The sequence below is a fragment of the Mercurialis annua genome, linkage group LG3, assembly GCF_937616625.2.
Source record: "Mercurialis annua linkage group LG3, ddMerAnnu1.2, whole genome shotgun sequence".
NCBI classification, from domain to species: domain Eukaryota; kingdom Viridiplantae; phylum Streptophyta; class Magnoliopsida; order Malpighiales; family Euphorbiaceae; genus Mercurialis; species Mercurialis annua.
This window is the reverse complement of record NC_065572.1, coordinates 57467546-57482249: the sequence shown is the minus strand read 5'-3', so window position 1 is coordinate 57482249 and position 14704 is coordinate 57467546. Positions and strand designations below refer to the sequence as shown.

Below are 14704 nucleotides of genomic sequence, written 5' to 3'. Positions count from 1 at the left end.
AATTTTAATAAAGGATATTAACGGGATTAATATAATAGAGAATATGACTGGGCGTCGACCGAGCAGCCCCAAATCTTATTCCAGATGCTAGAGCCAATAGCCGCTTGAGAGGAAAGGTCGGGGCTGTCACATATTTTTAGATGATATTCTAGTATTGCTAGGTGGCAACTCCATTCTAATGTGAGGCTAAACAAAACCGAGTCCTTCGTATTCGTAGACCGTGTGCCCACTTTCAATATTAAAGTTCATAATTTTTAAGTTTATTAGACATATCTCTAAATTCCAATTATCTAATTTTTGATTTTTGATTTTTTTATTTATTTTTAAGTTTCTTTTCTTAGTTGCACTTCAAATTTCTCTCAGAAATATCAGATATTTACCACTAAAAGGTTGTTTAATTTTTTTATTTACCTTCTAGTCTCTTTGATGATGATATTTATCTTAGTTGCACTTTGAACAAATATTTGCCATTAAAGATGGTTGAGATATAAAATATTCTCATGTTGACAATAACAATATAAATCAAATAAATTAAATAAAAATTAATTATGGTGAGCTCATTTCACTTCATTTTAAATTAACAAAAGCACTACATTTTTGAATATTAATCATTTTATAAAAAAATAACATTTTTAAAATGTTAGAAGTTTAAAGTGACACGAGTCATATGATGATAACAACAAATAATTAATTTCATGATTTCGAATTTAAAAAAAGGGAACCAAACTAATGTCTTCTTTGAAGCAAGTGGACACCATTCCTCCAATTTTATAGGAAAGCAACTTTACCATAATTTTACAAAAACTCCTCACTTCAAAATCTTTCCCACTTTTACCCCATTTTCCCATTCAAATTACAGAAAATACCACAAATATAAATATCATCATCAACAGCACCCCCAATAAATTTTGTACATATCAAAAACCTTTTACAAGAAAGTTTATTAATTTATTAAAATATTATGAATCTCAAGATATAGATTTTATTTTTTAACTCAATTAAATTTCACACTCTGTTTCTCCCGCGATTACAGGTCCTTTTGGTTACTCTTTTATAATCTGATGCGATCCAATTTCATTATTTATCGCTAATTCTGAAAATTTACAATCTAGGGTTTCTTTTTGAATTGATTTTTTAGATAATTTTTGGCTTTATCAGATCTGAGTTTTAGGGTTTCGTGAATTTTGGGAAAGATGTTTTGGCGTATGGCGGGGCTCTCCACAGCATCTCCGGTCAGTACGATCAATTTTTCAATCTTTGATTTTGAGGAATGTTTTTTCTTTAATTTTATGATGTGTATTTTTTTTTTATTTTGGTGTTAATTACCAGTTTTGGGCATCCTTAGAGGCCACAAAGATTTAATCTAATGGATTGATATGTAATTTTGGGAGAATTTGAATTAGAGAATGAGAGTTTGTAATAGATCAATAACATGGGTATTATTGTGACTATGCAGTTCTGAATTGTCTTCATGTAAACAATGGAAATTAATAAGAAAACTGAATGAACATGGAAATTTTTGATTTTTTTTATGTTGAGGATGGTAGGATATTTTTTAGTTGAATGTTAACTGACTTTCTGTTTGTGCCTTTCGTGTTTCGAGAGATGCTCGCTACAACTTTACATTTTTATTACTTAGATTCTCAGAATTACGAATGTATCAGTTAGATTAATTACCCGGGCGGGTTGAAACTCTCCAAAAATGGGCAGTTTGTTTCCTATTAGCTGCCTTTATGTGTAGACCTCTAATTTTTGTGAATGTTTGCAAAAGTTTCTATGCATTGTTATAGGTTACTTTTATAGTCTAGTTTGGTTTCGTAAATATTATTTTTGAGTAGTTTTAGACAAACTTGCAGGTGGAGGCGATTTTAGACAAGGAAAACTTTACACTCGAGGAGCTTCTTGATGAGGACGAAATTATTCAGGAGTGCAAAGCTCTAAATGGACGCCTTATCAATTTGTAATTCTCTTTCTATTCTTGTTTGTTCCATGCTTTCTTTATGTTGCATGGTAGTGCTGGACCTGCTGGTTCTTTGAGCAATTTGTATAGTGTTACTTTATTTATTTCCTAGAATTAATTTAGCCATACTTATGGGGAATATACTTAAAGAGTGGTGTTTTTATTTATATTTAATCACTCAAATTTGTTTAGGGAGCTGAGATTTTTTTTCCTTATGATCTTGATGTAAAGATTTATTTTGGAAGGGTTGGAGCATGGTGACATGCTATTTATTTTATAATTTTATCTTTGTTTTTGGATGTAATGAGTGCTGAAATAGGAAAAGGCTTCTCTCTTTACTCTGAACACATGATTGAGTGTATCTTATTCTTGTCACTGACACAACATAGTTACCTACAATCTATAGACTTAAAGGAAAATTAAACGTGGAGAAGCCAATAGACTTATGAATATCATATATGACTCACAATATTGTTTAAGTTGCTTTTACCAAATGTGAAAATAAGAAGGCAAAATTTTATGTATGATTCATTTCAAAGATTATTTATTTAAATCTGTGTTTGTTATAATTGGCAAGCTTGATCTTCTGAAGATATTCACAAATCAAATTATTATTGGCTGTTGATGAAATCGTACATATGAGTAAGCCAATAGACTAAGTTTCATGTCAACAGGCTTCTGCATTATCATAGGCTATTATCTGAAGATTTATGTTCTTTACAGTTCTTGAAGTACCAAGAATGAGTACATCCAAGAATAATTCTTTTCCTCCCCCCCTTCCTCTTATTTTTTTGGCTCCATTCATTTCGGGGGTATCAGTCTGTGACATTGTGCTCTAAATTGGTTTCTAAAATTAGGGAACTCTTAAATGTTATTCTATACGATCGAAGAATTTATTTCTCTTTGAGTTAGTGCATCATTCACAATCTTTTTTTACTAATTTGATATGAAAAAATTATGCTCATTCTTACTTCAACTTATTATGCATTAATTTTTTTAGCGTGTGATACAAGATTGGCTTCCAGACAAGTAGTTGTTTTAGGAGTTGCAATCACAATTCTTTAATCTTAATTTGGAAAGTGAAGAATGCACTTGATGGATGTCCTGAAAAGTGTGTTTAACGAATAGCAATATAATATTGTGCAATCATCATTGTTCGACATGGCATTGGCTGGCCAGTCTATCAATTTATTTGAATTAATAATCTGGAATGTTTAAGCTTGTTATTTGTAATTGAAACATAAATTGTCTTTGCATTTTAACTTTCGTGACATTGATACAATTGTTTTTACTTTGTCTGGCATGGCAGTTTGAGGGAAAGGGCTCAGGTAGAGCAACTTATTCGCTACATTGTGGAAGAAGCACCCGAGGATGCTGAAAAGAGGCGGACATTCAAGTAGGCTCTATTGATATCTGTGTTAACATTGCTGGAATTTTTTTCCATCTTTTTTTGCCTTTGGTGTTTTTTTTTATGCTGTTATCGAGATGTGTTTTATGGGTTAATGCTATTGTTTCATTTGTTCTTAGGTTTCCTTTTATCGCTTGTGAAATATTTACTTGTGAGGTCGATATAATACTGAAAACGCTGGTAGAGGACGAGGAGGTATGAAGTTTCTCCTTTTCTGTGGCTGATTACACTCATAAAATGCTACACTCTTACTTTTTTTCTTTCCTCGCTTATGCAGTTGATGAATTTGTTGTTCTCATTTTTGGAACCAAGGCAAACCCATAGTACACTGTTAGCTGGGTATTTTAGCAAGGTAACACATGACGATTACTTTTTCCTAAAGTTAATATGTCTGAAAAGCCAAAGTAACCATGAAACGCTCTATCTACTTTTTTAGTTTTGTTTTTAGATTACACATTCTTTTATCTTATGCCTTCAAATTTTTTGGTGTTAGGTTGTCATTTGTCTGTTATTGCGGAAAACAATTCCCTTTATGCACTATATTAAGGTAAGTTAGTTTATTTTATTTTATTTATAGCTTGTGTGGAAGGGTTCTCACTAGTCCTTCTGCGATGCACTGCCATTTAGTTTTTGTTGACATGAGTTAGTGCGGGTCTTTCACCATTCTGTCTTAATTTGCATTAACATCATCTAAGATTAATTTTAACTTAAATGGAACTTTAAGGCTCAATACCAATTTTCTATTTTGTGGTGATGCAAGGTTAGAGGCGAAGTAGATTTTTACAGCTTTTTTCCTTTTTATTATCTTGAAGAATGATATTCGCAGACAATTATAGTCTCCCCTGTTTAAATTTTGTGTTATAGCCTTTGTCAATTCTCCATGCTACTGTTTTGTACAAAAGGAAATGAAGTGAATTTGCCCCAAGTTGTAGCTCCCTATATAAAGGTTATTGCTTTAGGTAAATTGAATTTTAGGTTAATAATTTTGCTTCTGGGCATGATAACTCATGTCCTTTATATGTATGCTATTTTTGAAACTATTTGCGTTGTATTGTGGATGAAGTAGTCTTCCTATATCATGCACTTATAAAATTTGAGATGATAATGTCCCTTGCTTTAAATAAATTAGCATAGAATTGATTCCAAAACGTGCTCAATAAATATTAGGCTCACTTTCTAACATAACAATTTGGTGACATTAAAATTTGGAACTGATTTGAAATTAGTAATAACTGTTGTAGTGTTAATGTTTGTTGATTGTGGGATGAGGTATGACCAAGACAAAAGGCACAGTTGATTATCACAAAAAGTTCTACTTTGTTGTTCATACTACTGGTTTCTAGTGATCTATTCCATTGAAATTTTTGACACTTTATGTTGATGTCTGATAGAAGTATATGTTTCTGAGCTGATACTATGAAACACAGTCCTACTTTAGCTTGTTATTTTTGGTGGTGCTAATGGTCTGTTAAAGGTGCTGTCTGCTATTACTAATGCTTATTTAATGTGCTGTCTATTTCATCTTCTAGGCACATCAGCATATTCTTAGGCAGCTAGTTGACTTGATTGGCATTACATCTATCATGGAGGTGAGTAATTATTTCATTTGTTTTATTTGTTTATTTGGAATACTGCCTGTTCTAGTTTATCATATTTGCAGTTTCTGTATGTCATGCACTTCTTTTTGATATTTTTATGTATTTAATTTACTTACATGTTTTTTTAACTTTCTATTTATTTTACACCTTTTGTGTTCTCAAGCATAGAAATTTTGGTTGTCTTTTTATGGTGAATGATAATAATAGAACCTTGGAGCAAGGATATTTGTCTACTTAGTGAAGATAAAATAACTGTGATCTATTGTATAGGTGTTAATACGTATGATTGGTGCCGACGAACACATGTATACCAGCTATATGGACGCAATGCAGTGGATAGAAGAATCAGATGTGCTGGAAATGATTGTGGACAAGTTCAGCTCTTCTGTAAGTTGTCGAAATTCTCTTGAATAACTATGATCCCCGCTGTTACTTTGTTGTTTAAATTCTTGGGATAATCAGTAAAACCCCTAAGATAAAATCATGATCACTAGTTCATTCCCAATTTTTAAAAATTAGATCACCTTTTGCATGATATTTTAGTTATTTAATTATTTCTGTCCTTTGGAGAAGTTTTTCTTATTTAATTTTATTTTTTCATCAGATCCGTTTACCTACATAGCATATTTGTAGTGTATATTAGTCCAAAATTCTAAAACAGATTACACTATAATCAGAGTTTAATAATTTAATATATAACTTTTAAATTTTATTTTTATAAGCTATTAATTTTGTTTTTCAAAAAAACTAAAGATTACATAGTAAATTAAAAAATAAATTATCAAATTGTTCAAGTGAATATAGAAGTTTAAAAATAGTTAATTAGAATAAGTTTGTATTAACTAGAATAAGTATAACAATAAAAATATATTAAATTTAATTAATTAATAAATTAGAGGGTTTAATTTGGAAAACTCAAAGAAAATGCTAGATTGATTTGCATTAAAAAGTAAACTTAAGTATAAAATATTACAAGATACAATTATTTTGTAAAATAATTTTATATTGCTATTGGTAGCAGGGTGTGGCTGCCAAGCGCCTCACACCAAGAACGGTATTGCCGCTTGGCTGACATGCGTTGCCGGCACTATTATTTGTGCTTTGTGCACGGCTCAGTCAGTAAAAGCACTGTCGACTCGTGGTGCCAATATTAAAATTATTTATACAACATTATTTGTGCTTTGTGCACGGTTCAGTCAGTAATAACTATTCATCGCGTAATCTCTATATTTTTTTATTATTTTTTGATAAGAATTTAAATGTAATTAACTCTAAAAAATAATATCAATATAAGTTATTTTTAAATTATCATAATATTTATTGATCTTTTTATTATGAAGAGTATTGATTTAATCTAAATCAATTATAAATTTTAGTACTTCCAAAAATAATTTCACAATGAAACTATTTTAAAAATTAAAATAAACTAGTAGTCCATAGAACTGTAGAGCTTTACAAAAAAAGTCATGAATTTAAGTTAATTAAACTTTAATTTGGTTTTTAACTTTTAGAAATAATAATTTTTATAAGAGAAAAAAATCAAATAAGTTTAGAAATAATTTTTATAAGAAAAATAAAAAAAGCACAGATTAAATTTATTGTATATTCAACCTCAAAACTCGCAATAATATAAATTAATTTCCAAAACAGCTACTTTTAAAATAATAAATTCAGGAATAGAAGAATTCAAAGAATAAAAATTAACTAATTAGTTTATACAAACTAATTACGCATATAATAGCTTTGTTTGACATAATAGTTTTAAAATAGAAAATATCAAGTAATTTAAAAATTATTTTTTAATTAAATATAAAAATTAAAAAATAATATATGTAATACAGCTGAAACACTTTGTGCCATTCTTTCAGCATAGAAATAATTGTTATAAGTTGGCTGTCACCTAACAAATATTTTTGGATTTCAATTTTGAAGGACTTGCCAGAGGTGCATGCTAATACAGCTGAAACACTTTGTGCCATAACCCGTTTTGCTCCTCCCGGTCTTGCTGCTAAAATATCCAGTCCAAAGTAATTCTCATCTCCTCTTATCTTGTGGGGCATGCATATGCGATTTTCTTTTTATTAATAATTGGCCTTTCTTGCTTTCTGCAGTTTTATTGGAAGATTGTTCCGCCATGCTTTGGAAGAATCACGGCCAAAATCTGTTCTTGTTAACTCATTGTCTATATGTATATCTTTGTTAGACCCTAAAAGGCTAACTTTAGGTACATATCATACATTTAACCGGCAGCTTAACCATGGGTCTACTATAACTGCCAGTCCTGAGACAGTTGAAGGCATGCTGGACAGCTTAGGTAAGGTTTTCTATTTTAATGGTGCCGGTTAGCATTAATCACACCTAGATGCCTCGTTGCCTGTCTTGTTCTTCCCCAACTGGCGGTTTGAAAGCAATAGAAGTTTGAAAACCCTCCAGGCAAACCTTGCACATTTTGGAAGTGGCATTTCCATGTCTGTTTTTGATGCCATTAGGAGTGAGAGATCAGCTGAGTCAGTTTTTTTAAGTTGTGATCTTTAGCTTCAGAGTTAAAAGGTACAATCACAAAGCTATCAAAGCTATATTCAGTGTGATGGTCCTTGACTAAACATCGAGTTTACCTATCATCTGGCATCAGTGGTCATATTCTGAGTAGCCGGTTGCTGTTTTCATTATATGCACACAAGAATAGTTTAAATGTAAGAGTGACAAGCGGGGAAAGCTAAATAATATAAAGCTCAAGATAGTTGCATAATTACATTGAGTAATATAATTTCAACATTTGTCATGTTACTGCATGCAGGTAATCTGCTCAAGCTTTTGGAATATTCTTCTACAGAAAGCATCTTGTTGACTACATATGGAAAATTACAGCCACCTCTTGGAAAGCATCGCTTAAAGGTAAATTTCTTTTTTCAGAAGACGTCTCAAAAGAATTTCCTGCTTGATATAGTGCCTATGATTGAGGAAATCCAAACTGAATGCTTTTGGGAATTTTGTTAACTATCGTTTTTTTTGTTTTTATACTCGGGCTGAAATTTTATCATCTCTAGTGACACATTCCTAAGCTACTCAGTAATAGTTTTGTTGGAAAAGCTCATTCAGTTTCATATTGATTTATTTGCTGCTAAGTGGATTTATGCATACAGCTGTTCGACTGTTGATTTTTCATTTTTTTTTATCCAGATTGTAGAGTTTATCTCAGTTTTACTGTCAATTGGAAGTGAAGCTGCTGAGAAGGAATTGATTCGATTTGGAGCAGTACAAAGAATCTTAGATTTGTTTTTTGAGTGAGTCTTACAATTCCCGAGATGGTAAGAAGATTTTTTAAATCCCAGGTTTTTACTCATTGCCTTTGCTTGGCTGTAGGTATCCGTACAACAATTTTTTGCATCACCATGCAGAAAGCATAATATTTTCATGTTTGGAGAGCAAGAATTCTATTCTTATTCAGCATCTTCTTCGTGAATGTAATCTTGTTGCAAAAATACTTGAAGCAGAAAAGAATTCTACACTGTTGGCGGACACAGGCAAGGTAGCGAAATAAAAAGAGCAAAAGTGAATTAACCCCAAATACACATGCACATGTAAACACATGAAAATGAATGGGGCCTTTGGAGGTTTTGTGTGCTTTTATCATATTTAATATTGTGTATTTACTTAAACATTATGCTCATTTTCTTCAGCCAACGCTCCCGGCAGATGCCAAACCCGCACCGAAGATTGGAAACATTGGACACTTGACTCGTATTTCCAATAAACTTGTTCAGTTGGGGAATAATAGCAGTGATATTCAAGCTTGCCTGCAGGTTTATCCCATTCTCTTACATTGTCGATGCCTGTGAGAAGGCCAATTATATTAACATTGCCGAGCTTGTGAAGTTGTTAAACTGAGTTACTTAAATGAATAGAAGTGAGAGATTGAATTTGTGGCCTCTCCTTTCACAAGTCAACTTTGCATGTTCTTTGTCTTGATAGTACTGTCTGTTCAGCATATATAGACTCGAAAAACATACAACTTTGTTTACCTACTGTCACCATTTAAAGTTATCATGTACGATTCCCTTTTTGCAGGAAAACAATGAATGGAGTGATTGGCATACAAATGTCTTAACTAAACGTAATGCGCTTGAAAATGTCTACCAGTGGGCCTGCGGGTGGGTTCTTTTTGTTATGCATATTGATGTTTGTTCGCCTTATTCAGATAATGGATTATGCAGGATGTGTCTGGTATTGTCACATTTTAGATTTACATAAATGAAAGAGCATGCAATATGTTAGTTTGTTGGTAATGGCCATTTACGTACCATATTCATTTACTTCACTCTACTGCTATTATAATGTGAATTATGATCATGTTTGAATATTTCCAGCTTTACTTGTTTTTTCACATTCATTGATTGGTTTTATTTTATTTTTACTTCAGTTATATTTCTACTTTGCTTTTTTGAAATTCTAATATAGTAGGAGGCATCTTAGCTTTGCATTTTTCGTTAAATATTCGTGTGCTCATAAGCTCATAAGCTCATATATGATGCATAGAGATATTAGTCAAATTAAAGACAATAGAGATGCTTCAATCACATCCTTTAATTGCGATGATCCACTGACCTTGTAGAATAACTAGAATTATCGTGCAGACACCTCTTTATGTATGTGCCACAAAAAATATTCCTCATTACATCCTTATGGCTGGCAAAGCAAAAACAAAAAAGAGGAATAGCCCCATGTGGTGATTTGGAGGACTATAGGGCACTGATTCACAAACGTATGGGATTAATTAATAGACTTTTATAAACAAATAAAAGTGAATGGGGAGAGAATGTTTTAGACAAAAATGTCATCTCCTGATTGCTGACTAGAGAAGAACAGCAGAATAAAACAAATGGTGCACGATTCTGTCACTTAGAATGAGCTATTAATTAAACACAATTTCCAGGGTAGTGCGATGCCCTTAAGCGTTGAATTTATGCTTAAATTTGATAGTTAAACTGTTGTTTTATTTGAACATTGTATTTCTTTTTCATATCTTTTAATCAATTCTCTTAAAGTATAGAAAGGAGAAATTGAAATTCCAGTTTATAAAACATGTTCATGGGATTTTTTTAGATATTTAGCACAAAATGGTGATATTAACATTTGTCACAAACATTACTTTTTTAATTTCTTCTTTTTTTCTGTTTTTGTTAAAGCAGAAAGTGCTCCACTATTTGGTATATGCATTTTAACAGTTAGTTTGAACATCCCTGAGATGTTTATTATGACTTATTTATCGGAAATAGTACAAAAATTGATTTCTCGTGGTGATTAAGATGTGTTGCTTTAGTTGTCAATGATAGCTAGTTTAGAATTTAGTTACACAGGATTGACTGTCAGGCTTTTGTTGTGTTGCCCGATTTTGCACCTTCTTTTATTCTCTTTGATTCATTCATCTTGATCCCTACTGAGCATGGCTGTTCGTAATGCATGCACAGGCTACTCTTTTCATCTTATTGTTTAGTTCTGGTCTGTCATATTAGGATTGAAGTAAAATAAACAACCTTGAAACTAGGCCTGTACGTTTATCATAATATGCTTGGCAACTTAGTACCCATAGTAAAGGTTTCCGTAGAGCATGTACGTTCAGCTGATATGCAAGTATTCGTCTTTACCTGTCTGTTTATCTTACTGTGCATTTCTGATGTCTTAATTTATGTGAAAGTTCATTTTTTAAATTTAACTTGCCAGTTGTCTTTTACACACTTTTTGTATTCACATCTGGTTACTAAGTGTAAGAGCTAAAAATGTAACAGGAGGCCTACTGCTCTACATGACCGGAGAGATAGTGATGACGATGATTATCAAGATAGAGATTATGATGTGGCTGCCCTAGCAAATAATTTAAGCCAGGCATTTAGATATGGAATTTATAACAATGATGACATTGATGAGGTAAATCTAAATTTCAATTTACTTGAATTTTTTTTGGCAAGTTTTGTTTTGCAAACTACTAATTTCCAGAATAACTCTTTGGATCTGGAAAGTTATCGCCTCATAATACATAGGGGAAAACTAGTTAATGTGGGAGGTGGAAGGTTTTATCTTGCGGATAGGCTAGGGTATGAGTAATGGGATCTTACAATTGGGAGTTTCTTATGGGCTAGATAGACTGGAAATGAGCTTTGGTTCTGCTGATCTTCATTTCAAGTCAAAGCCAAACAGTGTCATTTTGTTAGCTGCATATAGAATTTGAATATCTAATTTTTTTTTTGTAAATTTAAACATGGAGTGATATTCTACTGTCTCGAAGTAAAAAAATTATTTGCACATGCTGGTTGCTCTCTTTCCAACTAGGTTTCGTGGTCCAACTTTTATAATCTCTTTGTTCTTATCCTTATATCCTTCTGTTTTATGGAAGGTACGAGAAATGTAGCCTAGATGCCTTGAAATGTAATCCCCTACTCTTTAAACATATGTGCTCATTTTTCTTCTTTTGTTGCTAATGCCAAAGTCTAGTTTCCAATGCCTTACCTTTAGTTCTATCAAAAGTGAAGCCATCTGGTCGCTATTGGCCTTTGTGTGCATGCCCACATACTCCTACACATGTCCTAATTTATTGGTTTCTATCCATTTATTGCAGGGTCATGGTTCGCTAGAAAGAGACGATGAGGTACTTTTCACTATTGTATAGTCGACTAAAATTGCATGAATGGGAAATAAAAATTATCATCTGGATAAAGGAATTGAAACTAATTTTAAATGGTTAAATCATAAGGATAATGATTTGTTTATTTTCTTGTCTGCTGAATGAAACTTGTTAAATGTGGGGTGGTGTAATAAAACTTGGTTGGTATAATGGCAGGTCATTTTTAAGTTGTGGAATTGTTTGAATTTATTTTTACTTTAGCTCTGCCTTCTCATGTACAGTTTTCAGTTTTTGGTTGGGCCTAACCAGGACCCTTTTTTTTCATCTTGTCAAAAGTGCAAAATAAAAAAAAGAAAGGATTTGAAATGAAATATTACGGTTAAATGAAATAAGTGATGTTCACGCTTGTTCCCCACTTTTTATTACATGCTATTATTTGAAAATAGATTAGTTTGCATGCGATGATAAGTTTTCTTACTAAGATATTTGGCAGGATGTCTACTTTGATGATGAATCTGCTGAAGTCGTCATTTCTTCTCTGCGTTTGGGAGATGACCAGGAGAGGTTGGCCCTTGTTTTCCTTTTTACCTTTGATTTATTAGAATTTCAGTGCTGCACTTGTTCAGATATGCTTATCTTTCACTTGGTGAAATGGTGGTCGGCGATCTTTCATTTTCTGCTGACTATCGTACACTCTTGCATGTAAATATAAGATTCTCTATCTTTAGGCTAAGAGGGAGATATGTTTGTGGCATTCATGATTGGTACGTAGCTTAGCCATCTAGTGAGCAAGTTGTCAGAGTACAGTTTCAAGCTTTATTAGGTATTTTCTCTTCTAGTAAACGTGAAGGAAATCTGAATGATGAATTTTCTAAGGTTTGTGATTTTCTTTGAAGGTCATAAATAGCTGCTTACTGATGTTGGATAAAATTCCACTTTAACGATTATTGTTTGTGCCATCTGTTTGCCCCTATTACATCTTCTGCTGTAGAATGAGAACAAGCTCTCGTCTTTTTGGTTAATACTTCACGCTGAGCTTGTACTGACGGTGTTCTCATTCATTTACATGATTTTTGATGACCTCTATGTGGTGTTTGCAGCGGCTCCCTTTTCACAAACTCCAACTGGTTTGCTTTTGAGGATGATAGAGTTGCCAACGAACGGTCTGCCGGAGCACTTGCTTCTTCTTCACCTAATAATGAAGAAACTGGCTTTGTTGATGATGCAGGCAATGATGAGGTTATAGTTGGAGAAGATGATGACTTGGATGACACTGCAACTTCTCCAGTCCCTGAAACAAATTTATTAGATGACACGTCAGGGAACAATTTGTCTAAAGACTCGAAAGAATCTAGTGGAAATGAAAAACCACCTGCATGGGTTGAATGGAGAGAGACACCAGATGCCAATGACCCATCGACTCCGGATGCACCTCTTGTGCCAAATGGCGAGCTTCAGGTGGATTCTGAGAATCATGGTGCTGATGGTGATTCAGATGCTGCTGTGCCTGCTGTAACTTCACCAGAGGCATCAGTAGATGGCAACAATGAAGTCAAAGAATTGCCAAATGTATTAGATGACAACCCTAGCACCAACCCTTCTGCAGTGTCAGATTCCGCTAACGAAAATCCGGCCACCAACCCTACTGCAGTGTCAGATTCCGCCGATGACAATTCGGCCACCAACCTTTCTGCAGTGTCAGATTCCGGCGATGACAATTCGGTCACCAACCTTTCTGCAGTGTTAGATTCCGGTGATGGTAACCCGGACACCAACCCTCCTGCAGTGTCAGATTCCGGTGATGAAAACCCGGCCACCAACCTTTCTGCAGTGTCAGATTCCGGTGATGAAAACCCGGCCACCAACTCTCCAGCAGTGTTAGATTCCGGTAATGAAAACCCTAGTTCAGACCATAGTGCTAGTGCTCCCAATGATGCCAAGACAACTGTAGAAGCTGAAGAAACCCCCGAGACCGACAAAGATGAAAAAAAGGATGATGCTATACAAGCAGAGAACTAGTGTAAATTGTTGAGATTCGGTTTAATTGGGCTAACTAATATTCTGCAACATTGATCAGGTGGGAAGATGAATACGGAGCGTAAAGGTGGGACTAGGTGAGTGTATTTTAGAGCCTTGTGTATATCATCATCAATGGGCAATGTTATTTAGTAGGTTCAATTCTTTTTCCCCACTTGCAGAAGCTTGAGCTCACTCTCTTTTCCTCTTTCAATGGATAAGGGGATTTGATTAGTATTCTGATGCTTTATTAATTATTTAGCGTCTAGTTTCTATTTAGTTGATTTAGAAACTGAGTACATTGTTTCTTTTTTCCTTGTCTCGCACGAGAACCTGTCTATATCATACAATTGTTCCTTTACCCATTAATGTCAAAGTGTTTATTATAGAAATTTATGCCTTCTAAATCCTTATTTGTCTGCTTATTTGAGATTCCTGGGGATTCTCATGCTACTAATGCTGGAAGAATGTCATGTAAATTATCTCTACTATTTTCAGGCTTAATATTATTAGCGGAAGGCTGATTTAGCATTCATGAAGTTTTGGCTTCTAAGTCGTTAGTTAAAGGCTGATTTGGCATAACATATAGAGGAATTTGCAGGAAAGCCTTCAATTTTAAATTTATTTGCACCCAATACTCCAGTTTTAAGAATTTATATTTAGTCTTTTATTTAATGTTTTTATTTGCACCCAATACTCCAGTTGTACTCTTTTATTTTTTTAGGTATTCTCCTAAAAAAACTCTACAATATATCTAACGACTAGTCTAAAAAAATAAAACCCGTACATAGATTTGATCCTCCAACCCCGAAAAGGTTGGGATTAGCTTGTTTGGATCAACGCTATTTTTTTTTTTTTGGAAAAATAAGCATGCGACGGAGTTTAATACTTGTTAGATTTATCAATGTTTTTCTTTATTTCATTAGATCAACATTTTTCAGTTGGCAACATTGTGGAGTTTATTTGTAATGATCTAGTAGAGGTATTTCTCGCCAGCTACCCTATTTTTTTTTTCTCTTTTTCTCAATCATCCATAAAAATTAAATTGTATTTCAACCGTTCTTGTACTTTAAATTTATTTCTCAACTATCCTTTCCGTTAAC

The 14704-nt window shown here is 33.2% G+C and overlaps 1 protein-coding gene across 1 annotated transcript; it reads left to right on the top strand.

Moving 5' to 3' along the window:
- The first annotated feature begins 906 nt into the window (after positions 1 to 906).
- Positions 907 to 13993, top strand: LOC126671741 (uncharacterized). Its single transcript, XM_050365530.2, has 20 exons — positions 907 to 1033; positions 1159 to 1232; positions 1857 to 1960; positions 3270 to 3356; positions 3488 to 3563; positions 3646 to 3720; positions 3862 to 3915; positions 4898 to 4957; positions 5237 to 5353; positions 6899 to 6993; positions 7078 to 7280; positions 7764 to 7861; positions 8147 to 8250; positions 8330 to 8495; positions 8647 to 8769; positions 9035 to 9117; positions 10753 to 10891; positions 11580 to 11609; positions 12079 to 12149; positions 12686 to 13993. The coding sequence occupies exons 2-20, from the start codon at positions 1194 to 1196 to the stop codon at positions 13602 to 13604; spliced, it is 2643 nt and encodes an 880-aa protein (XP_050221487.1). The 5' UTR covers positions 907 to 1033; positions 1159 to 1193; the 3' UTR covers positions 13605 to 13993.
- Positions 13994 to 14704: the final 711 nt, after the last annotated feature.